Source organism: Mustela lutreola, chromosome 10 (assembly GCF_030435805.1).
Source record: "Mustela lutreola isolate mMusLut2 chromosome 10, mMusLut2.pri, whole genome shotgun sequence".
Taxonomy (NCBI): Eukaryota; Metazoa; Chordata; class Mammalia; order Carnivora; family Mustelidae; genus Mustela; species Mustela lutreola.
The window spans coordinates 85,208,523-85,235,248 of record NC_081299.1 but is presented as its reverse complement, the minus strand read 5'-3'; the positions used below and the strand labels follow the sequence as shown (position 1 = coordinate 85,235,248).

Genomic DNA, 26,726 nt, shown 5'->3' with positions numbered 1-26,726 from the left:
TACTCTGAAACTGAACCTTAAGAAACTTACAAAAAGTTAGTTTCTTGCCTGAATGAAACCCTTGGCCCCAAGTTCTTGATGAAGTTTATTGATAGCACATCTGGCTGCAATAATTCCACTTTGGAAATTAACTTCACCTTTATCTGATGGAGATGCTCCAGGATTCCACTTCGTATAAAATCGTTCTTCAGAAACCACTGAAATCTGAACAAAGTTAAAACTCAGCCATGTGTACATTTTAATTATAATGAGATCTTTTAGTAAAAATGCTCAAAGTTGTTGGCCATGTGGATTTAAAAAAAAACACCACCAAGACATACCTGGTGAGGCACTAATTCATCATAGCCTTTAGTACTTCCACTAGCACAACACGCCATGGAAACAATCGTGGTACTTGGCAGAGCATCATATTCTGACCTATGCTAGAAAACAAGAAAAAAAAAACCACCAGGGTTTATTTTCCTTCAAATGCAAAGTGCCATCCTATTGCATAATGAAGTAAAGGACAGTTACATAGTTACATACTGTAAGACATTAATTGGCTTTATTTTATTATTTTTTGATATTAATTTGCTTTAGAATTTAACAAAACATTCAAAAGCTATGTACCATAATCACGTATAAATCTAAGACATGATTCTGAAGCATGTGGATATTGCCACTAAATATCGGATCAAAAAATTTATTTTTTCCTTTTTCAAGTTTTATTTAAATTCCAGTCAGTTAACATAGAGCGTAATATTAGTTTCCGGTATAGAATTGAGTGATTCGTCACTTACATACCACATCTAGTGCTCACAAGTGCCCTCCTTAATCCGCCTCACTCATTTAGCCCATCTCCTGCCCTCCTCCCCTCCAGCAACCCTCAGTTTGTTCTCTTCAGTTGAGTCTGTTTTAATTTTTTTCCTCCACTATGTTCATCTGTTATGTTTCTTAAATCCCACACACGAGTTCAGCAAAATAAGTAAATACAAGAAACAGAATAGATGCTTACCACAATGGGACACTCGTTATCGTGGGTAATATCCATAAACAGGGCATGTGCAATAGCTGGCATTAACGGCCTCAGACAGGGCTGAACAAAGGATCCAACAGGTTCTCCTCCATATCTATAAACCAGTCTGCCCTCTTCGTGGCTATTATATGCACTCATTGCCTCTGCAAAGCATTACAGAATATTTTAACTACCTTGATTATTACTGGTCAAGAAGAGGTTAGGTTTCTTATCATGGCTGAGTTTCCAAAAAAAGACCATAAAATATTATCAAAAATAAAACTGCTTTAAACATTTAAACAAATGTCTATTAGTTTAAGTGACCAAAATGTCTTCTCTATAACTGGCCACAGAAATGGCTCATGTAGGTAAAAGGGAACATATGTTGTTTATTAGGATGTTAGCTACATAGGATCTATGGGAAAAAAATCTAAGATTCAATCTTCTATCCAAGTAGGAGATGAAAACTAGATTTGTATATTTTCAAAAACAAAAAAATGCTGTTGTTCATGAGTCATCAATTCATTCTACTCATCTTTCAATTTAAGAGGAGATGTTTTACCCCAGGAAAAGTTTCCACTTTTTTATCAGGAAAAGTGGAAACTTTTCCTGATAAAAACAGACTGAGATAGAGAAAAGTTGGTGTAGAGTATTTAAGAGAACATTAACTATGTTGAAAATTATTAAACATTGTATATAATGCTATTAAATGCCTTTTAATCTACTTATACAAAAACTAAAGTTTTAGATGGGAAATACACATCAACAAGCCTACCTCTTATCAGGGAACTAATGCCCAGTCTAGTAACAAAGATATTGTCCAGCTCTTCGCTTCCTGTGAACAGTTCGGCTACTACATACAAATTGGGTTGCAATTTTCTAGCAGCATCCAACATGTACTGCAAAAAGCACAGTCACAAATGTAACATAAAGAGAAAAGCAAGTGGGGGGTAGGAAAGGAGACAAGACTAGGCATGGATTCGACATGAAAATGTCATGGAACAAGACAAAATGGAAATCCGAGAAGAATTTCCAAATAAATTTAATTGTGCATATGTAAGAAAACATAAAAGGAACACAGGAAACAAGAAAATTCATAAAGAGATTAAAACAGTTAAAAAGGAAGATTAGATTTTGCAAAGATACAGAGACACAAAGGAGGAAAAAGGAAGAAGAAAAATGTTAGTGTCACATTAAAATTATAAACCATAACACTGTGATTCTGCTAGGCTTTCACCCTGTTTTATGTGTGTTTGTTTGTAATACCTCTAACCAGACTATTAATTTGCAGGCTTTCGACTAGGCCATTATTGGTAAATTTCCTGCTGGTGAATCATTTAGCTATTGCAAAGATTAAGTCTAACTACACTAAAAGCCAGATTTTCCTACAAATGATAATCAGCTCTTAATCACAAATCAAACTGGTTCCAATTTTCTTAATATAATGTTTGCACAAAGGTTAATAAAATAATTGAAATTCTGTCAGCTAACAAGTAGGGTCCTAGAAGATTTTGTAACTTAAAAATTAACAAATTGACTTTTAATTTTCTGTTTTGCCACAATGTTGCAATAGTTATATATATATATATATATATATACATATATATATGTATATATATAATGCAACAGCTATATAAATATAGCTGTTGCTAAGAGCACAATAAGGAAAAGCCTCTGCTTCTACCGCCTTAACTAATGTTCACTAAATTCTTCCATATTAAATCAATTTTTCATCATTGGACTCAAATCATATTCATTATAATACTGCATTAAAATAACAGAAATAGATATTTTCCAGATAAGCATACATTCCCAAAGAACACTAAGTTGTCACTAGGAAGCTATCAAAGATCTTATAAACAGGATGAAAATTGTGTTTATAAAGTTGTATTAGATAGAAGATACTGCTATAAATTTCGGCACTGCCTCAGTTTCTATAAAAAGCCCAAAGAGGGATAAACAACCTTTATGTATACAATTACATTTTTATAATCAATAAAAATGGAATCAATGAGGCTAAAGCAAGCTTCAATACACTGTAATGTTAGTGCTTAAATAATAATATGTAACAAGTGACTTCATTGTCTATTAATATATTAAGAGCAATCAGAAAATAATAAGAATAAGATAGATACTTGCATATTATTAAAAGGTTAATATTAATCCTTTAAAAGTTAATAATAAAATATTAAAAATATTTTAATAATATGCATGGCGATATGGGTATGTATATATCATCAGAGACAATATAATCTATTTCCCTAAATTGAAATAAAAATATAAATGCATTAAACATTTTATAGCCCAGATATCCATAACTACTGCATCAAAAGATTTTGTTAGAATTGTGAAGTTATGCTTAAGTATTAAATACTACCACCAAATCAATGCTGGTCCAACTAGAAAAGAAAACACATACTTGCGTATTTTATTTAAGGAAAGCAAGGAAAGAGTACTACATTTCTTTGCTTAATGCAGATGAATTGTTTTTCTGTACCTCAGCTACATGAAGAGGTGTTGAGTGGCAGTTATCAAGACGCACTCCTTGGAAATAAGTTGCAGTTATCTCAGTGTATTTTTTCATGTGTGCCCAGAGAAAAGGACAGTCCTCTGGTTTATTTCCATAGCGTAATTTAACACTGTCTCCCCAGCAAATAAGTTCTCTCCTTAGATAAACGTTTGAGCCTGTTAAGAAAGGAGCTTGCTTTCAACAGTCCGAGAAATAACATGAAAACATTTACTTCAAGGAAACATTGTTTTTTAAAAAATCGTATTGACTATTTCTATCACAAACCATACACTGGTTAAAATTATGTCTAAAATGGTAGGGTTATTTAAATCTATAAAGTTAAAAAATTAGTATTAATTTATATCTCATACCGATTTTGTTAAAATTTGACCTAGAGTCTCTTCTAAAAATGTGTACTTAGTGTAAAAAAAATCAAGTTGCTTCTTTTAAAGAAAATCAGTAATAGTAATATCACAAGCCCTTTGAAGACAGCATTCTACCAAAAACATTTCTTCTTCAAAGCTTTAGTTATTTATTTGAGAGAGAGATAGACAACATGAGCAAGAGAGGCAGAGGGAGAGGGAGAGAATCTCAAGCAGACTCCCAGCTGAGAGCAGAGCCTGATGCGGAGCTCAATCCCATAACCCCGAGATCAGGGCCCACGCTGAAATCAATGGTTGGACACCTAGCCAACTGAGCTACCAAGGTGCACCTCTACCAAAACCATTTAAAGCTGTGTTTCTACCTCATTACGCATTTTGGCAATAGGTTACATTAAATCCATGGCATGCAGTAGAATGCCTTTTTGCATTTAGAATGGAGAAGGATTTCTATTTCTTCATGGTTCAGTTGTGGTAGTTTATATGTTTCTAGGAATGAATCCATTTCTTCCAGATTGTCAAATTTATTGCCGTAGAGTTGCTCATAGTATGTTCTTATAATAGTTTGTATTTCCTTGGTGTTAGTTGTGATCTCTCCTCTTTCATTCATGATTTTATTTATTTGGGTCCTTTCTCTTTTCTTTTTGATAAGTCGGGCCAGGGGTTTATCAATTTTATTAATTCTTTCAAAGAACCAGCTCCTAGTTTCGTTGATTTGTTCTATTGTTTTTTTGGTTTCTATTTCATTGATTTCTGCTCTGATCTTTATGATTTCTCTTCTCCTGCTGGGCTTAGGGTTTCTTTCTTGTTCTTTCTCCAGCTCCTTTAGGTGTAGGGTTAGGTTGTGTACCTGAGACCTTTCTTGTTTCTTGAGAAAGGCTTGTACCGCTATATATTTTCCTCTCAGGACTGCCTTTGTTGTGTCCCACAGATTTTGAACCGTTGTATTTTCATTATCATTTGTTTCCATGATTTTTTTCAATTCTTCTTTAATTTCCCGGTTGACCCATTCATTCTTTAGAAGGATACTGTTTAGTCTCCATGTATTTGGGTTCTTTCCAAACTTCCTTTTGTGGTTGAGTTCTAGCTTTAGAGCATTGTGGTCTGAAAATATGCAGGGAATGATCCCAATCTTTTGATACCGGTTGAGTCCTGATTTAGGACCGAGGATGTGATCTATTCTGGAGAATGTTCCATGTGCACTAGAGAAGAATGTGTATTCTGTTGCTTTAGGATGAAATATTCTGAATATATCTGTGATGTCCATCTGGTCCAATGTGTCATTTAAGGCCTTTATTTCCTTGCTGATCTTTTGCTTGGATGACCTGTCCATTTCAGTGAGGGGAGTGTTAAAGTCCCCTACTATTATTGTATTGTTGTTGATGTGTTTCTTTGATTTTGTTATTAATTGGTTTATATAGTTGGCTGCTCCCACGTTGAGGGCATAGATATTTAAAATTGTTAAATCTTCTTGTTGGACAGACCCTTTGAGTATGATATAGTGTCCTTCCTCATCTCTTATTACAGTCTGTGGCTTAAAATCTAATTGATCTGATATAAGGATTGCCACTCCTGCTTTCTTCTGATGTCCATTAGCATGGTAAATTCTTTTCCACCCCCTCACTTTAAATCTGGAGGTGTCTTCGGGCTTAAAATGTGTTTCTTGGAGGCAACATATAGATGGGTTTTGTTTTTTGGAGAAGGAGATAGCATTTAGAAAGGAGAAGGCAGAGATACTTAAACCCAAAGTACATTCTTTAAGAAAAATGAGATTTTGAATTAGAAAAAGACTTCTCATTCAAAAAGACTTCTAAATGTTGAAAAACATATTGATAGGTGCCCAGCAAAATTCTGTCTGACAAAGAAATAGTTGTAGAAAAATAAAATGCTGGGAGTGAAAGGGAAACCGAAAATTAGTTTTTAGTGTAATTGCTATTCAAATACCTTAATACCCCCTGGCTAATGAATGAAAATATTTCTTATGGCAATATAATTGTAATAGCATGGTCTTGTATGTATTTTTAAAAATGCAATAGGTTAAATTTTTAACCATATAAAATCTTATTTAGAACCATTATATAAAATAGATAAAAGCCATTCTGGTTGAGCATATAAAGACTAGGAGGGGAAAATGGGGGAAAGGAAAAAATGAATCCCACTCTTCCTGTTCATACCTTCTCTTCGCTCTCAAACTGTATGCACTCGACATCTCTGTGATGAAACAGTTTTAGAACTATTACCTTGGTAGGGAAAAAAGTCAATGAAACAGTTTGTATTTTGAGTTTGCTGTAAACTTTTCTCTCCCTATCCACAGAGAGGTTAACAAAAATGATATACCTGGTTCAGCAAAGTTTCGAAGGGGATCATCTCCCATTACCCATCCATTATGCGCCATCAGAAAACAAGCTTTATTTGGGTTATGAATCATAGATTCTTCTGCGGAGAGAGTCATTTCTTCATATGGGAACGTAAAATACCTATGGAGATACAATTAAATATTAAATCCATACAGAGAGATTATTTGGAGAGAATTCAAATTAGTAATATTAAAATAAAAACTCCTCCTTAACAAATAGAATAAATTAGTCTTACACTATAGGAAATAAACTTTTTTACAGGTCAAAAATCTTCAGAAGACTTTCTGAGTAGATCTACTAAGATTTGAGAAATGGGAAGTCAGCACTATAGCATTATCTGGTTAACAGTTTAAATAATAAATTAAAAATTTAATAAAATTACTAAGAAAATCATTGAAATATTGGTGTTACTTTTGCAAAAGCTTTTACTACCCTTTAGTTGCCTAATCTGTGCTGCACATTACCTACAAGATAAGGACCTAAATGCTGGCTCAATCTGATTAACTTTGAATTTACTAGTAAGTATATAGTCCTCCAGAAACATTAATGTAATGTTTATAAACTGATTCATACTGATGATAGTTTCTTTAAGGACTGGCCTACCAAAGTTAATATTAACCCTAGTTACCAAATCAAAACTTCCATTTCAGTTAAAAAATGTACTGAAGTCACACATGGAAGGAAAACATTCAGATTAATTTAAAAAGTTAAATCCAATATTCAATTTTTAACCTTTAATGAAAATGAAATACCTGGTAACTAGAGGATGTTTTCTAGTGACAGGTCCTAATTTAGGGCCATGGCCAGCCAGTCGTTCATAAAACACATTTCCCAAAAGGCAATTAACTACCTGAAACACATTAAATTATGTATCTCAGTAAAAACAACCACAAACACTATTAAGACTCAAAGAAAAACAGCAGTTCAAAGTAGGTGAAACCTGTTCCTGATGATAGTTCATGAGTTGATGCTTCTCTGAATTTAACTCCTCAATTCTCTTACGGAACCAATTACAGCATTCATCAATTGCAGCTGGGCCCTTGCTAGAGCAGAGAGAGCAATACATGCTGAATATTTAATGGTTTTAAAATTCTACATTTAAAACTTTTCTAACAAGGGTCACAGAAACTTTATTTACTTATTTGAAACATTAAACATATTCATCAGGATCTTAACTAATGGCTGAAGAAGTTTTCCAACTGTAAAAAATATTATATAAACATATAGGAACGTGGCCTACCACACAGAAAAAAGAGGAAAACATCATGCATTTGAACTAGCAGAATTATGGTGAATTACTTTTTTTGATTTTCTATTCAGGATTTTAATACTAGCTGTAAAGATCTGTAGGTAATATTATCCTTTATCTCATAGGAAAAAATTCATAACATACTCATGTGGTATGAAAGTTGCTAGTGCAATGTTCATATCTACAGTACAGCCAAGCCTTCTGTATTCAGGATCCTGAATAATCTTAAGGTGTTCCTTTGGATCAGGCTTGGTTGTTATTTTCCTATTTCCTAAAAGAAAGAAGAGATGATATCTTAAATGCAAATATCCACAGGGAGATTTTAACTGTAACCGATATCCAAATTTTAGTATACAGTATTTTTTTACAGAAAATAAAACAAATATTTATTTCACAAACGTCCTTCCTACCTCCCCCCATCTTCTTACACACCACCTAATACACACACACACACACACACACACACACACGGAGGGGAAGAGAGAGATTGGAAGGGAGAAGAACATTATAGAAGAAAAACACAGGGATTCCTATCACTTCAAACTCTGCCCCACTTCTCTGCCTTAGTCAGCTTTCTCTTACTATAATTTTTAGGGCATTAAGGATGTTGGTAGTACAAATTTTCCTTCTAGGTGTTACCAAATACACTAATATCAGGAGTTCCTTCTCTTCAAAGATTACTTTCTATTCAGAAGTCAGTCTTATTAATGACTTTCTTTGCATACTCTGAAAGAAACACACTGGCTAGTTTTTATACTTTTTTCCTTTTACCCAATAAGCATATTCCTTATGTAATAATAAAAATGCAAATGTAAATAAATGTTTTGTGGGAAGAATTTTTATCCCTTTGCTGGAACTTGTTCCTGATAAATTAGATGTTATGCAGGATTGCCTCCACTGGGTTTGATTTTATTAATTTATTATTATTATTCTTTTTAATGTTTCTTTTTAAATTTCAAATCAATTAATTAACATATAGTGTATTATTAGTTTCAGAGGTACAGTTTGGTGATTCACCAGTTGTATGTAACACCCAGTGCTCATGACATTCAGTGCACTCCTTAACTGGGCTTGCTTTTATATTAACTAGCTAACATTTGACTTACTCTAAAGAGACCTTGAAGTGGCTTATAAAAGCACAAACAAAATAAATAAAATATAAATAGATTCTCAAGATTTAGTTTCTGAGGTTCATTTGGAAGAGTATATATATTACACCTACCAGTGGAGCACCTAGGTTGCTCAGCAGATTAAGCGTCTGCCTTTAGCTCAGGTCATGATCCCAGGGTCCTGGGACTCAGCCCTGCTTTGCGCTCCCTGCTAGGCAGGGAGTCTGTCTCTCCCTTTGCCCCTCCTCCTGCTCATTCTCTCTCTCAAATAAATGAATGAAATCATTAAAAAAAATAAATAAAAAGGAAAAAAAAAACTGCCAGGAAGTGTTTGAAAAAATGAGAAGCTTATACAATCAGTGTAAGGGATAAAAAAAAGTCTTTAGTATTGATAGAATGGAATAGTACACATAACAAATCCACATACATTTAGTATATGACTACACTATGAAGTCTTTATGGTGTATCACAAATCAGTATAAAAGGATGGATTATCAACTCAATGCCATTTTTTGAGTAAAAATATTTATATAATACACAAAAATAAATTCTAGGTGTGTATCCATTTCTTTATTTATTTTTAAAGGTTTATTTATTTGAGAGAGAAAGTGTGTGTTTGTGGTAGAGAGGTGCAGATGGAGAGGGAGAGAGAGAATCCTCAAGCTGACTCCTTGCTGAGTATTGAGCCCAGTGCTGGGCTGGATCCCATGACCCTGAGATCACAACATGAGCCAAAATCAAGAGTCAGATGCTTAACTGACTGAGCTACCCAGGCACCCCTTGCACACTTAAATATAAAAAAATAAATAAATAAGATTATTAGAAGAAGACAGAATTTTTTTAAGAAAACAGAATGTTGACGGAAGATTTTTTGTAAGCGTGATGTGAAATTAGAAGCTATAAAAGACTAACATTTTTGAGTATGCTGAAAAAAAAAAAAACCCATAATCAAGAATTAAAAGATCAACAGCATACTAGGAGGACATATTTGAGGCCAGCATAACAATTACCAATATAATAAGTCAATGTGAAAAAGTCAAACAGCCCAATAAAAAATAGGGAAATAGGAAAGAACATTAATAGACAATTAATTAAAGACCTGTAAGTGGCAAAGCAACATGTGAAAAGGTAATTCACTAATGAGCAAAGAACTACAAATTAAAATAATGTTTTGCCTGATTGACAAACGTTATAAAGATTAATGGTATCTAATGCTAATGAGGGTATAGTTAATGATAATGTAAACTGGTACAAATCATTTTGAAAAGCAACTGGACAATACTTCTTGTTAATTTATCATTAAATTTGTATACTCTTTGACCAGGAAATTCTACATCTAACAATTTATCTTAATTTATCCTGCAGATTTATTCACCTAAGTAAAGATAACACATATATGGATATATAGAAGGATATATCCTTATAAGGATAACACATATAAGGATATATATATATATAACATATATTTTATATATATGTTATATATATATATCTCCACATATAAGGATATATATATAATACAGTTTATAAGGATATAAGTTCTACAAAAGTAAGGGCTTGCTATGTTCACCACTGAATCCCCATGCCTGGAAGATTGCCTAATATGTACTAGGTAGTTCAAAAGGTATGCATTAGGGTGCCTGGGTGGCTCAGTTGGGTTAAGCAACTGCCTTCAGCTCAGGTCATGATCCTGGAGTCCCGGGATCGAGTCCCACATTGGGCTCCTTGCTCTGTGGGGAGTCTGCTTCTCCTGCTGACCTCTCTTCTCTCATGCTCTCTCTCTCTCTCTCTCACACACACATAAATAAATAAATAAATAAAATCTTAAAAAAAAAAGGTATGCATTAAATGAATGAAAGAGTGAATGATGAAGAAAACTGGAAATAATCTATCAAGAGGGCTAAAGAGAGATGCCTGACTGGCTTGGTTAGTAGAGCATATGTTGGGGTTGTGAGTCTGGGTCCCATACTGAGTGCATAAATTATTTAAAAATAAAATCTTAAAAAAAAAGGTTAAGGGCACTTGGGTGGCTCAGTCAGTTGAGTGTCCGACTATTGCTTTTGGCTTGGGTCATGATCTCTGTCTGGGTCATGGAATCAAGTGCCACATCGGGCTCTATATTAAACAGGAAGTCTGCTTGAGATTCTCTCTCTCCGCCTTTCCCTTTCCCTCTGACTCTCCCCCTGCCCCAATGCTCCCCATCTCTCTCTCAAAATAAATCTTAAAGAAAATAAAAACAGTGTATTCCTCTCTAGAGGTTATTGGCAGCTGCAGTATATCTGCTCACTTACCTTGCACTCATGCACTTAACAAACATATATTGAGCTCTACTATATTCTGAGTATTGTGTTAAGGAACCAATAGTAAGAAACAGTCCCCAAGAGAAATAATTATGTATTATTATGACATGCCCTTTAGATATCTCTGCTAACTCTCAGGACTACATTTTATAATAACACAAATATATAATAATAACAGATTTAATAATGTCTTAGCCAGAGAAAAGAAGGGTTATCCCTTTAAGAGTAATAATAAATTTCGTAAAATTGCTAGAAACATTCTAATGTATATCCTTTACCTTGTGTAAGAAGTCCTCTAAATTGCTCAACTGCTTTGTAAACATCTACTTGGAAAAATTCCCAGAGCTGAATTTTTGGAAAAATATCTTCCCAAATTACTTTTCGAATGCACTGAAAAATTTCAATAGTTAAAAAAAGATATATTTAAAATATTTTCACTAAATATTATTTTTCAAATTAAATATAGATTCTAAATAATTTTCAACCATACATTTACTTTGTATTTTAGAAATTTTGTTATTCTGTTTTAGTGTGGTACTCCTCTATACATACTGACATTCATTTGATGATCATTTTCAATCAAAGCCGGTACTCCTTTTTCTTTGTATTTCCCTTCTGCAACGTCACAGGATAAATGCCACAGTGCTCTGTCTAAGACCCAGGCAGGCTTTAAGTGTGGAGAATTTACAAGATTATATGCACATTCTGGATGTTCTTGGATCCATCTACTATTAGTGGCTTAAATAAAAAGGAAAAATAAAGGAATATCTTGTAATTAAAGTGAAGTTAGTATCTATGTTAAGTTTAAAGATGAAATAAAATATCAATATCCACCACTCATTGCCTTTATATATTAGACAATATTTAAATGTCATAGTATATTATATAAACTATATATTATATTTCTTCATCAAATATTTAATATTTGTTTAAATTCTTATAATTTATGATATTGTAATGTGAAAAACACTTTTTTGGTTGTGGTATCCTGTCATCCACTTCACCATACCTTTTTCCTTTCTGTTGTAGGAATTTTTAATTGTTGTAAGATGCAATTCTGACTTATTAACACTCCTGTAAAAATAAGTTTATTATTGTGGGAGTTAAGAATGGCCTTGTCCTTGGCCCATTTTGATGATCCTTGAGTCAACTACATTTTGGAACATTCCTTCTAAGCCTGAAAAACATCTTTCCCTGAAAGCCAGACAAGGTTTCTGCCCCAATCTTCAGAACTCCAAATGTCATTTATGCATTTTTTCCATGTAATAATTTCTTCCTGTATTTTGGGGGAGATGGGAAGGAAGGTGAGGTTCTTTCCTCTGGATCTTTAAATACCATTATATCTCCCTAAGGCTAAGAATACTAACAAATATACATCCCATTGAAACACAGTTATTTCTCTGCCTTCTATAGTCTGTTAGTTTCAAGACCAAATGTCTAGAAAATCCGACCTGTATCTGCCGCTTCCACCTTCTCCCCACAGTCTTCTTCCTTTTCCACTGCAATCTGCTGCTGCATCCAGCACTCCACTGAGGTTACTCTAATCATGAGATTTAGTGCGGCTTTCTCAACTTTATCCATTTAACCTCTATCACATTTGCCATTATTGATTACTCCCTCACTGATTTATAAAATACTTCTTCCTTGATGTACAAAAGGTATCATTATCTTGGTGGGTTTTTTTATTTTTCCTTCTCTCTTTTGGTCTTTCCTTTCTCATTTCCGCTAAAACTTTGAGGGAGTTTTGGTACATCTTAGTCCTTCTCTTTCTTTGAACAGAGTCCTTCTCTTTCTTTTTCATCTCACCACCTCTTCTAGTACCCACATCTCAAACCAGTTCCAGCTCTAACAAGGCCCAGGCACATCTACCCAAGCTTTTGATGGGTAGCATTGCCTGAGGACACCATATTAACTCAAAATCCATTCACATGTTTACATATATCTACACTCAGAATGTGATCTATTCCAGGCACTGTTCTGGGAGATGGATATTCTGCAGCAAAAGTGAACAAGGCTCCTGTCCTCATGGAGCTCCTGTCTTCATGGAGCTTTTTCATTCTAGAGAGGTGAGTTGGTTGGCTTTGTTTTGTTGTGCTTAGACAATTCTGATGGAAGAAAACTCTCTCACAGGCAACTTCTTTGCATAGCTAAATTTGAATGGTTAATGAGATAGATTGTTTTAGTAAGACTGATAAAAGTGAGGCCAAGAAATTGCTCTGTTTCTTTTAAAAGGGTGTAGCTTACATCTTATCCATTTATATCAGTAAGTTCAGAATCAGAATCAGAGGAGTTCTGCAAGGTATTCCACCTATTTACAATAGTAAAGAATATTTGTTTTAATTTTTAAATAAACAGAAGTTATACATATTCTGTTTCATCTTTAAAATAGAATAATGGGGGCGTCTCAGTGGCTCAGTCGTTAAGCGCCTGCCTTCGGCTCAGGTCATGATCCCAGGGTCCTGGGATCGAGCCCCACATGGGGCTCCCTACTCAGCGGGAAGCCTGCTTTTCCTCTCCCACTCCCCCGCTTGTGTTCCTGCTCTTGCTGTCTCTAACTCTCTGTCAAATAAATAAATAAAATCTTTAAAAAAATAAAATAAAATAGAATAATGCCCCCGAATTCATACTGAGGAGCATGAGTGGTTAATGTACATGAAACAAAAAGTAATAACAACTATCGAATCCCCTACCATATGCCAGGTAAGTATACTACTTTATCAATCCTCATGTCCTACCACATGATGTAGGACTTACTGTTATGTTCCTTTAACAGACGAGGAACTGAGGCACAGAGAGATAAGCAACCCAGCCAAAGTCATATAGCTAGGAATGAATTTAGGAAAAAGTTTCTTCAGAAAGTTTCTTCAGATTCATCTGCAATCTTAACCAGATGAATGTGTTCATGCCTCAGTCAGCTGAGCACCATTACAATTCTTATAGAGTTTAAAAATCATTATTATTTTTAGTTTCAGTCATTTAGTAAGTAATATAGTACATAATTTATTTTTTAATTATTTATTTATATCCATAATAAACACTTAAAGACAGGATATATAAGAAATAGAGATGTTGTAATAACAGTTAAATTAATAATTCTCAAAAATCAATTTAAGCTGGGTTTCCCTAGATTCATCATCAGTTATTAGAATTCAAGATGTGAGAGAAAAATGTAATGATAATTGTATCATCTGGATTTTCATTTATTAAGAACCCTAAAGCTATCCTAATTTATCCATGATAAAATCTGGAAACTTTGTTACTTAATTTTTTTGAGAGAATATCAAGTATAAAATGAAGGAATCCTAAACCTTAGCTAATAAAGTATTATTTCTAATTCTGCAATAAAGAGAAGCCAACCTAAACTATATCTTAATATACACCAAAATTAAAAATGAAACATGGATTTCTAAAGTGGTACTGTGAGGAACTTAGCAGACATTCTCCCCAGCACAACCACAATTTAAATAGCAAAAATTTTAAGTATAATCATTTAAAGTCTCTGGAAATTGTCTTAAGGGCATTCAGCATATGGAGAAACACTTATTCAAGAAAACCTACTAACTTTCAGCAAGAAAGCAAGAGTCTGTGGCATTTGAACTACAATCTACTCCCTTAACCTTCCCAAACAGCTATGTGTTAATGGAAGCTCTGTGCCAGGTGCTCTATTCTAGGCAGGCATGGCCAACATGGAGGCTTCCTCTTCCTACCATTCCCAGTCTGGGGTTAAAGTTTCATGCTGGGAGAGGCAGGCTGCCGATGTTCTCACACTTCCTCTAGCCCCATTTTGTAGAAGCTCTATTCCAAGTAGGCAGGAAAAGAAAATCTAGTCTCTTTTCCTTCACTTCAGCCACCCCTTCCTCTGCCCCCTGGTAGGGTGGACATCCCACCTAGTTGTGGGAGGCCAAGAATACTGAGACTCCAATTGCCTCTGAAAGTTGGAGCTTACTTGTAGGGTGAAGGTCCCACGTGGGAGGACAACTGAAAAGATCAGGGATTGCTACCTCCTGCCTTGTGTGACCCCAGAATGAGATGGTACCTGGGGAAAAGTGATCTCATCCCCAGCTCTGGAGCAGCAGCACAGGTGTTCCGGTCAGGGAGAAAGGCCATGAAGATGAAGGGCTCTGCCTGAAAGGGCTGAATTTGTTTGGAAGAGTGAGTGAAGAATTCCATGCATAAGGGCATTACTGAAAATTATGAAGACCTTGGTGGGGAGCAGTTGAAAGAATGTTGGTAGCTCCATGATATAAGAAAAACATCAGAGCAAACAAACAAGTTTAACAGCATCCGGGAAAGCAGGGAAAGAGAAAGCAGAGGTCAGCCCTCCTGGGCTGCATCCACTCAGAAGCAATTCTATAGGACGTGGGAAAGACTTGAAAAACATTCCTTAGATCCTACACAGACCCATCAACAGAGGACAACTCACTAGCAAAAGGGCTTAAAGACAACCTCTACCCAAACATTAAATGAACACTAACCTACAGTGACCCAGGGTAAATCCTAGGAAGCCAGGTTTAAAAATAAAATCACATTTACCTCTGGCAGTCTGGAAGACCATATGTATGCCCAAGGCTGTGTGATCTCCAGAGCAACCAGAGAGGGAACCTCCAGGGTTCTGGTCCTTGGTAAATCTTTATCCATCCTTTTACTGTGAACCTCTTGGTGTCTTTGAATGTAGAGTGTGTTGCCTGTAGACAGCATATAGTTGGCTCTTGTTTTTCCAATTAACTCTGACAGCCTCTGCCCTTCAAGGTACAGGCACATCTTGGAGATATTGTGGATTTGGATCCAGACCATTGCAATAAAATGAAAATTGCAATAAAGCAAGTCAAACAATTTTTTGGTTTCCTGGTGTATATAAAAGTTATGTTTATATTATATTGTAGTCTATGAAGTATGAAATAGCATTATATCTAAAAAAACAATGTATATACCTTAAATAAAAAATACTTAATGTTTAAAAATGTTGTTTTCGGAGCTTCCAGCAAGTCATAATCACAAATCCCTGACCACCATAACAAATATAATGATGAAGAAATCTGAATGATGAAAAGTTTGGCAAAAGTTACCAAAATGTGACACAGAGACATGAGGTCATGAGGTCAGCAAATGCTGTTGGAAAAAATGGCATCAATAGACTTGTTTGATGCAGGTTGCCACAAATCTTTAATTTGTTAAAAAAAAAAAAAATCAAGCAGTAACTGAGAAGTGCAAAAAAAATGAAGCACAATTAAAGAAGGTATGCATTACATTACAAATTCCCTGGATCTTTGGCTTACAAATTTTTTACTATGCTGAGTAAGGCTATCTTTGTTAAGTTACTTAAAATACACTGAGCTTTAGGACACATAGATTAATTTTTTTTTAAACCAAATTTTAAAGGTTGGGAAGTTTTCAGCCATTACTTCTTTAAGTGTTTTTTCTGTTCTTTCCTTTCCTCTTCTTCAGATATTTCCATATGCACGTTAGTATGTTTCAAGATGTCCCACCTTTCATTGGAACTCTATTCATTTTTATCTTCTTTCTTCTGCTCTTCAAAATGTATAATCTCTGTTTACTAATCCTTTATTCTGTCAACTCAAATATACTGCTGAATATCTCTAGTGAATTTTTAATTTTGGTTATTTACTTTTCAACTCCAGAATTCTCACTTGGTTATTTTTTAAAATTTCCATTTACTGATACTCTCTATTTGATGAGATAGAATGATCATTTCTTCCCCTTTACTGCTATAACCTGTTTTCTTTTAATTCTCTAAATATATTTATAACAGTTGCTTTGAAGTCTATATTGGCTAAGTATGACATCTAGGACTTTTTAAAGGCAATTTCTGTCACCTGCTTTTTTTCTTGTGTATATGGGTCACACTTGCTCTTTCTTTGCATTTCTCAATTTTTTGTTGCAAACTGGGCAATTTAGATAGCGTACTGTAGCAACTCTGGATATTGAGTCCATTCCTTCCAGGAATTGGAAGGAATTGGCTGCCTCTTTGTAACTTGGTTAGACTGCTCCAGTGATGTCTATTTCCCCTACAGTGTGCAGCCACTGATGTTGCCACTCAGAGGACACAGCTGGGGTCACGGGCAGTGAGCATGGGATGAGAGTGGTTTTTAGCACGGTTCTCTTAACTGTCTCTTTCCCTGAACTTTGTTAAGCTGCTTGCCTCTGCTGGAATCACACTTAGGTGTTACTCTCTTGTGTTATTATTTTTGATAATAGGCTGGCACATAAATTGCTCCACAGTCTGATCCAATTAAATTTGGACCCTTTGGCAGGGATAATCCCTGAGACCAGTCTCTGAGACTTGTCTGACCCCAGGGAAACTGTTCTTAGTTGTCTCTTTCCCTGGTTCTTTTGGTTAAACTACTGGCTGGCCTATGATTTAGTATGCTGCTCTCACTAGGGATACCAGCCTCTCCTTGTTTACCACCAAAGTCTCCACTATTTCCAAAAGTGTCCCATGACAGATACCAAATAACATCAATTTCATTCTTAGTCTGTTCTTACTGCACATCTCCTCCTCTGGGTAGAATGCTTATGTCACTGCTCTATAACTGTTGGCAGGAACTGTAGCCTCTGTTTTTTTTGGCTTACCTCTCTAGGTATGGAACCTCCATCCCATGAGCAAGCTGAGGCAAGGGCACCTGGGGCCCAGTATTCTTGCCCTGCCATGCCCGGGGTAAAGTTTTTCCCCTCTGAGTGGAGTGGGGTTGGATGAAGGAAGGGAGCCCAAGACCTCTCAGCTGTTCTTGCCCAGAATAGAGTTTATACAACAGAGTGCTAGAGTTGGGAGGGGCATGAGAAATGCTGGAAGCATGCCTATTTCAACTGTAGCCCTATGCTGGGAGTTGAGGAGAAAAGGAGCTTTGTGTTTCCAGCTATACCTGTCAGGAGTAGACCTATCATCATTCTGAGCTGGGGCAGGGAGAAGCAGGTCCTGGTTCAAATGTCACAGACTATCACTGCTCCTACTGAGAGTTAGTAGATTTTCTTATATACTTCTCCATATGCTGAATCCCATTAAAACAATTTCCAAAGACTTTAAACAGTTTTTTAAAAAATAACTTTTATCAGTTGTTTTGCTGGGTAGAGGGTCTGTGAAGCCCAATCTGGAAGTCGACTCCCCTGGACAGTAACTTTACAATAAAAACCTGTTTTCACAGAAAGGACATTATGATTTATAACACTTTCCAATTTAATGCTGAAGCAAAGTTCACTTTTTTATATTGCACAGACTCTCTCAAATGCCTTAGAAATACAGTCTCTGATACAGACTGCTACTGTACCCCAATTTTTTTCTCCCCTGTTTCTTTAGTAACAGAATTCCCAAGGTTCAGCTGTACATACAGCTGATAGGCTACACTGCAAGACTCCTTTGCAGCTAGGTGTGACAAGAGAAAAAATCCTATCTGACAAAATGTAAGTATGTGTGTTTGTGTTTGTGTGTGTGCACGTGCATATATATATATATATAAAATATATAATACATACATATTAATATAATATATATATCAGATCATGCCCTTAAAAGGTATGATTTCTCTTCCTCATTTCCATTGGTTGAGGGTGATATTGGGAACTAAATGGCCATATTTGATTAAGAGTTGGAAGCAAAGTGTTGGAGATAGAGCAATGTAAGAGAAAGAACCTCGTTCCCTATTACCATTGAGTTACTATATCAGTCTTGGGATGCCTAGCTCATCTTTTATAAGAAATAAATACAGATTCAGTCTTGTCTCTTTGTTTTTATCTCTTTGTTAAAGCTGCCTACACCATATCCTAACTATATATAATGCCATTATGTAGCTTGATAAGAATAATATTATGGATGATAAAGTAATTATCAATAATGTCAACTTTTCAAGTGAAGAACACCGAGTTCTTATATATTAGGAAGTTTTCACTGGGCATTGAGAGAAGATAATATTTCCAAGGCACATTGGGTTAAACTGAAAGCTGATCATGGCGAGAGGCTTCTCCAGGCCCAGCTGTTTTGACAGGTGATTGGACCAATCATCTCCCTGAGGATCACCAGTTGGGAAGCTCTGATACATTTTATAGAACTGTATATTGGTAAAGAATCTTGGGGTCCAAATGAGTTAACTTTAATAAGTCCTTTTAGCATGTAAGGGGTATAATTTTTAGATTTAACTTCTAAGAGTTTACAAATAAGAGTCATTAGTTTTTTCAAATAAATACTATAGTACCAGAGCTGTTGCTACATGGGATTCACATGTTAGTCTGCAAAGTATTAATACTGCAAGTTGAAATATGTGATCCTATGTCTCTTCTATGATCATTCTCTTATTTTTTAATTATCACATTGAAAATACATGCTGACTTTATCTTCAATAACACTGTTTTCTTTGAAAGAAAAAAAAGTGGTACTATATAAAGTGATTTATAAATTGAAGGACACTTGTGCATCATTTGTGTTTTCAAAATTTATGTTATATAAAACCATAAGAAATAAAATAACCAGACTATAATATTTCCATCAAAATTAATGGAAGTAGTTAATGAAGCTCATACCAGTATGGTTGTAGACAACATCAGTAATACAAAGAATATGCCATTCCTTTTTCAATTTTTCCACTAGTTGTCCAACATCATTCCAGGTATACTTTTTATTAGATCTTGAAAAGTCAGGATTTAATTCTAACTGGTTGGCAAGGGAGTAGCATGATCTAGATAGTCCAAGAGTCTGTAATGGGGTAAAATGAATCATGTTGTAACCTGCAACACAAGAAAATAAACAAAGACCACTGTTAGAAAAAAAAAAAAAAAGACAAACTAAAACTAAGCAATATATAAGTTTAAACTTCCTTAAGTAATTCTACCTAGCAAGGCAATCATGAAACTAGAAAAGGAGTCAAAGACTAGGGTTCAAATCCTACCTGTACCCCAAGTGACATCAAGCAAGTCTACTTAAATCTTTCAGAATACCAGTGTGCTCATATATAAGACAGAGATAGTGAGAAAATGCATTTGAAAAAAATCATGGTACACAGTGCCTAGTTATTATTAGGAGTTTGATGTATATTTGTTGGATGTATATATAATACATGTAGAAAATATATTTTATATAAGTATATCAGCATGTCTTGCTCCTACTTTTAATCCTCCACTCTACTTGTGTTCTGTTTCAATTATGTCAGTGAATGTATCGCTTTCCTCATATTATATTCAACTTGAAAAAAGTAGAAAATTAATATTATTACCCTTTGCATATACCCTTTGTATATGGGGTAGCACATACTTTCTATATGGAAGATAGCTACTCAATGTTGAATTAAAGTTATATACAATAATAATACATTTTCCAAAACATTTTAATAATTTACTGCTAATTCTTATATGTCAAAGTAAAGTCTTATAGACAATAATGATCTCATTTTATTATTAGAGTTCCTTAGTTTACTGAGTTGAACCATATAATGTACTATTCTTGTAGGTTAAAAGTGGTTGTCTTAACAACTTTATATGATTCTATTTACATTACTAAATATACAAGAAACAAAATTAAAAGATCAAAGCTTTTGAAATCTGTATCACAGAGGATAATTATATTTATTTTAAAAAAGAAAAGAAAGATAGCTGACATTACCTGATTCTTTTGCAACCCTAAGTCTGCTTTCCCATTCATCAAAAGGTCCCAGACATTTGGCTAAAAACGTCTGGAGTGTAACACAGTCCAAGGGTAACACATGATTATCAGCACCAACATGTAAAACAGGATCCACAACTATGTAACCCCCACCACTTTTCTCATTTCTAAGGAGAAAACAAAACAAAAACTTCTCAATTAATGATAGAAAAAAAGTCCTCATCTGATAGTCTGATTTTTCTAATGAGAAATGGAATTGTCCCACTTAAAAATATATTTCTACAAACATAAAATCATTTACAAAGTTGCAATGAAACTCAATGGAAAAGTCTCATTTTATCTTCTTCTAATCTCTACATAATAATATAATATATATAACATCTAATAATGCTGCTTTAAGGAAAAATAAGTGTACTAAATTCGTCAGTAATATCAACAGCACTCAAGCAAAGAGCATCTTATAATGAAGTTATATGAAAAGACTAGAATTTTCAAGCGTTTACCTAAAAAAAATACTCTGAATCTGCAATAAGTCTTATAATTACTTCCTCGGAATTAAAAAATCATATTCTATTTGCATCTCAAAACATCCCGTAAAAATTGCACTGCCATGGTTTATATAGTAAGTAACTTTTTACAAGCTGGATAATTTAACTAGATAAAATAAATTAACTTTTATCCCACATTTCCCACATTAACTTTTTTTTTTTTTTTTTTTAAAGATTTTATTTATTTATTTGACAGAGAGAAATTACAAGTACACTGAGAGTCAGGCAGAGAGAGAGAGAGAAGGAAGCAGGCTCCCTGCCGAGCAGAGAGCCCGATGCGGGACTCGATCCCAGGACCCTGAGATCATGACCTGAGCCGAAGGCAGCGGCTTAACCCACTGAGCCACCCAGGCGCCCTCCCACATTAACTTTTATACCCACATACAGAGCACCTGACTTACCCTTGAAGGAAGTAATACTGAAATGATCCAGCTTGCTGAAGATTAAGTTTACAGTATTTATCAGAATCATCTTCTCTCTCTGTTGGATTTTCCCATTCCAGGGAACGAAATTTTTCTCGATTAAATGCTTCTCCAGGAAATGGGTAATTTGTATACACAGTAACTGCTTTTCCCTGTAAAGTGGGGCCTAATCGGAACTGTAGTTCGAACCCTAAACAAAAAGCACATTTCAATAAACTCGTTGTAGGAACTTAAATCACCACATTAAAAAAATAGATGTTTTATTTAAAGTATTACATAAACTGATTTCTCAACTATGTTTAAATAACTCCTAGGGACGCCTGTGTGGCTCCTTCACTTAAGTATCTGCCTTTGGCTCAGGTCGTGATCCTGGGGTTCTGGGATAGAGTTTCGAATTGGGCTCCTTGCTCACTGGGGAGTCTGCTTCTCCCTTTGCCTGCTGTGTGCGTCTGCTCTCTTGCTCTCTCTCTGACAAATAAGGAAATAAATAAAATCTTTTATTAAAAGATTTTATATATTTATTTGAGAGAAAGAGCAATCATGAGCAGGGAAGAGGCAAAGGGAGGGGAAAGGGAGAAGCAGGCTCCCCACTGAGCAGGGAACCTGACAAGGGGCTTGATCTCAGGACCCTGGGATCATGACCTGAGCTGAAGACAGATGTATAACCAACTGAAATAAATAAAATCTTTAAAAAAATAAAACAACTCCTAATAAATAATGCTGATTTGAAACTATTTTGCATTCTAATTTGGCTGAATTATATATTTAATAAACACTTTACATCATGGAACTGTTTGCTCTATACTGTCCTTCTCTTCTCCTGGAAACTGATTACTATTTGCAAGGCTACTCTGGAATATGCAAATTCTTTTACCTCTTCTTCTTTTTTTTTTTTCTTTTTAAGATTTTTATTTATTTATTTGACACAGAGAGAGAGAGACTGCACAAGCAGGAAGATCAGCAGGCAGAGGGAGAAGCAGGCTCCCCCTGAGCGGGCAGCCCAATGTGGGGATCAATCCCAGGACCCTAGAATCATGACCTGAGCTGAAAGCAGACGTTTAATTGGCTGAGCCACCCAGGTACCCCTCTTTTTTCTTTAATAACATGTCTTCAAGTTTATTGAGAGTACTTTTAGAAAACAAAGATAGCACTAAAATTAAAAAAAAATGAAATTTTACTGAACTTGAATTCTTTCTTTTTTAATTTTAATTCCAATATAATTAACATATAGTGTTATTTTATTTCCAGGTATAAAATATAGTGTTCAATGATTCTTTATATTACTCAATGTGTGTACTCTTCTTTTTTTTTTAAACCTATTTAACCCATCCCTCCACCTGCCTCCTCTCTGGTAACCATCAGTTTGTTCTTTGTACTTAAGAGTCTATTTTTTGGTTTGTCTCTTTTGTCTTCGTTTGTTTCTTAAATGCCACATGTGAGTGAAATCATATGGTATTTGTCTTTTTCTGACTGACTTATTTCATTTGGGATTCATTCTCTAGATCCATCCATGTTGTTGCAAATGGCAAGATTTTGTTCTTTTTTATGACTAATACCACATCTTCTTTATCAACTCATCTATGGATGGACACTTGGATTTCTTCCATTTGGCTATTGTAAGTAATGTTGCAATGAACTTATGGGTGCATTTATCTTTTCAAGCTAGTGTTTTGATGTTCTTTGGGTACATACTCAGTACAGGAATTACTGGATCATATGGTAGTTCTATTTCTAACTTGTGAGGAATCTCCATACTGTTTTCCTCAATGGCTATACTAGTTTACATTCCTACCAACAGTACACATAGGTTTCTTTTTCTCCAGGTTGTGCAAAGTTCTTACATTACCTCATTTCCCATAACCCCTCAACCTTTCCAACCCCTTGCCCCCACCTATGAATTGACTGCCCAAGGTGGGCATCTAAGTACTTAGAGACCTTTTCTAGTCTTTATCCAAACAGCAACAGAGAAAGTGAGTTTCTCTCTGGTGTCAGAGTGTATGATAGTATGCAAAACTTGGGAAGTACCACCGAACAACCATCTCACCACAGAGAGAAAGCCAGTCTTTCTAAGAGAAGACAACCTTTAGATAGGCAGTTTTCAGATTTCTAACAGGAGTTCCAGAGGCATTTGAGCCCCTAATACTGTTCTGGATGTCTGCTTAAATCCACAAGTGTGGTAATAAAGGGTTAACAAGTGGCTGTATGAAATTGGGGATGAGGGTTGGGAATGCTGAGCCCTGACTGAGCAGTGTTTGCTGACTGGGGGGAAACAATCTTGCTGTGGTCAACCTTAAGCTACCAATGTGATATCAGTGAGCATGGAACTGGGAAGACATACGCACAATCAGCTCTTGTGAGTCAACACAAGTGATTCCAGCAAACTACTGCCTCTATTCCTACTTCTCATGGTTTAGTATTTAAAATTTAAGCCTTTCTTCAAATTCTGAGGGCCAAAACATTGCTGCTTTTACTTGTTAGGCTATTTCTATTAAAATATATCTGAGACTTCTATAATGTGTTACAAGTATTTTGCCATGGGATGAAAAAAATCAACACATATAATTTTACTGTGAAATAAAAAATTGTGGTTGGTTCAGGGCAGTTTTAAATCTTGAATATAATTATTAGAATGTGAAAATTCTGACTATAGTAAAGTCTGTTAGAAATATAAGGAATGTAAGACTATATTTATCATGATGAGCACTGAGTAATGTACAGAATTGTTGAATCACTATATGTACACCTGAAACTAATATAACATTGTTTTATTAGTTAACACTGTTAACTATACTGGAATTGAAACAAAAGCCTAATAAAAAAAGAAATATAAGGCTTGTAAATTTTAATCATGAATGTAACATTTCAATTAGTAAAGGGTAATAACCAATGAAAGCAGGAAAATTTAGTTTTGCTGATTATAATCTTTAAGCTTAAGGGAAAATTTTTTTTAAAGATTTTATTTATTTATTTGACAGACAGAGATCACAAGTAGGCAGAGAGGCAGGCAGAGAGAGAGAGAGGAGGAAGCAGGCTCCCCATGAGCAGAGAGTCCAATGTGGGGCTCGATCCTAGGACCCGGGGATCATGACCTGAGCTGAAGGAAGATTCTTAACCCACTGAGCCACTCAGGTGCCCCAAGCTTAATTTAAAAATTTTATTTATTTATTTTTTAATTATTGAAGCATATTTGACATGTTATATTACTTTTAAGTGTATAATATAGTGATTCAACAATTCTACACACTACAAAATGCTCCCCGCAATAAGGGAAGTCATCATACCAAGTTATTACAATATTATTGACTATATTCCCTATGCTATACTTTTCATGTCTGGGACTTACTTATTTTATAACTGGAAATGTCTACTTCTGAAGAAATTTTTTGAGAAGAAAGCAGCATACTAATATCTATACTTTTAATGTTTAATTTATTAAACATCTAACAAAGTATAGAAAATTATGTAAGGACTGCCTACCATATATTGGAAACAAAATAGACAATGATCTCTGCCCTGGTGGAGCTTGAGTTCTAAAGGGGGAAGGCAGCCATTAAACAATGAACATGACAAATAAGTAAGAAAAAACAGTATGCCAGGGAGGGATAAATGCTAAGAGAAAAAAGAAAAAATCAGAGCAGTGTAAGGAAAATGGGGGAAGAGAAGAGATGGCGGGGAGGTGGTAGCAATTTTAAATAGATTGGTTGTTAAGAAGTTGAAAAGCTTGAGAGAAGCAAGGGAATTAGCCTCATGGCGATTCATGGCCATCTATGGAAAGTATCGACCAAGAAAAGGAAACAGAGAGGACTTAGGATGGAAGCATGCCTGGTGGTTCCAGAAATAACAAGAAGCTCAGTATGTCTGGGTTGGAATAAGCTAGGAGAGAAGTAGTAGGATATAAGGAAAGAAAGGTAACAGGGAAGTCAGATCATGAGTTTGTAGGCCATTGGAAGTATATTGGCTTCTTCTCTGACCAAAATGAGGAGCCAATGAACAGTTTTGAGCAGAGACATCACATGACCTGACTTGTGTATTAAATCACTCTGTATATCCCTCTGAGTATGTCTGTTTCTGGCCTTAATGGAGTTAAGTGGTATTAGATTTGCCCTCTGCTGAGAAACTAGAAGAAATATAGAAGACAACTGTTTTCAGAAATAAGTATTGAAGCACTGTGATACCCGAGAGAAGGGTGATTCCTATGAACCCTCTACATTTCAGACTGAGTAAACTTTCTGGGCTGTGACACAGGGAGCAGGAACAGTAGTCTGAGTTGAGGACACAGAGATTATAGAGTTTGGGGAGGATGAAGAAACTTCAATTTTCAGAGCAGAGTATGGCACAGAAGAAAGCTATGCAAAGAAAGAGTTCCAGAAAATTACCTAGGGTCATCTTGAATCTGCCTGAATGCCAGGCTGACATGGGAAGTGTTTGACTACAGGAGGCTGGGCAAAATATAACTACTAGAAACTATCAATTGACCAGTTCCCAGAGCTTACTCAGGCCTGGGAGACATTGCAACTTTCAAGCAGCCAGAGTTAAGAGACGTTGTTGAACACCTGTTGTATTCAAGAGTCGCTTTTATGTAAAAGGGCTAACATAGCCCTAGAGTAAGAACTATTATACACTTACCCTGTCAAAGCTTAAAATAGCCTCAAAAGGATAAGCTGACCCACAGATAATGTATATGGCTGCTAAGATAAAAGGCATCACTCCTTTAATGGAAGACAAAAAAATCCAGAGATACAATAATAGAACATTCACAATGTCTACCATCCAATAAAAACTGCTAAACAGAAAGAGGAGGGGAGAGTGTCAATGACACATATATCTGGGGGTAGGGCATTCCACACAGAGGAAACAGAATATGTAAAGGACCTGAGATTCCTGCTTCTGGCAAAGACGGAATGGAATGAATAAGAGGGATTGGATTTACACTCTTCCTTGAAACTTAAAGGAAAGAAACCAGGAAAAAAAACCAGACAAAATATATGAAATGATAGTTTTCAAGTCTGGACATCAGGCAACAAAGGGCAGCGATCCCTAAGAGACAGAAAATAGGCAAAGTGAACCTTACCAATGGCCCATCTTACTATCTTGGAAGTTCCAGGTTGAGGCACAAGGAGAATGAGGTAGAGCTCAACTAACTTTCTGAGCTGAGAAGATGGAGCTAAGAATCTGTAGAGACCAAAGCAGCTAGTTTGCAGAAGAGAACAGTTAGTGAGGAAGAGAAAGCTGCACAGAGACAGAACTCCAGAGA

The 26,726-nt window shown here is 35.3% G+C and overlaps 1 protein-coding gene across 2 annotated transcripts in view; it reads right to left on the bottom strand.

Moving 5' to 3' along the window:
• The window catches only part of AGL (amylo-alpha-1, 6-glucosidase, 4-alpha-glucanotransferase), a 79,471-nt gene that overhangs the window by 43,034 nt on the left and 9,711 nt on the right, over positions 1–26,726 (bottom strand). For both annotated transcript variants that reach the window (XM_059135732.1, XM_059135734.1), the window contains exons 3-16: positions 21,452–21,662; positions 20,503–20,669; positions 19,428–19,631; positions 11,455–11,636; positions 11,177–11,288; positions 7,634–7,760; positions 7,181–7,283; positions 6,993–7,090; positions 6,221–6,360; positions 3,492–3,679; positions 1,770–1,893; positions 995–1,158; positions 321–422; positions 49–204 (exon numbers count right to left, since the gene is read on the bottom strand). In XM_059135732.1, the coding sequence (XP_058991715.1) occupies positions 49–204; positions 321–422; positions 995–1,158; positions 1,770–1,893; positions 3,492–3,679; positions 6,221–6,360; positions 6,993–7,090; positions 7,181–7,283; positions 7,634–7,760; positions 11,177–11,288; positions 11,455–11,636; positions 19,428–19,631; positions 20,503–20,669; positions 21,452–21,662 (2,078 nt within the window). The remainder of the gene's footprint in view (positions 1–48; positions 205–320; positions 423–994; positions 1,159–1,769; positions 1,894–3,491; positions 3,680–6,220; positions 6,361–6,992; positions 7,091–7,180; positions 7,284–7,633; positions 7,761–11,176; positions 11,289–11,454; positions 11,637–19,427; positions 19,632–20,502; positions 20,670–21,451; positions 21,663–26,726) is intronic.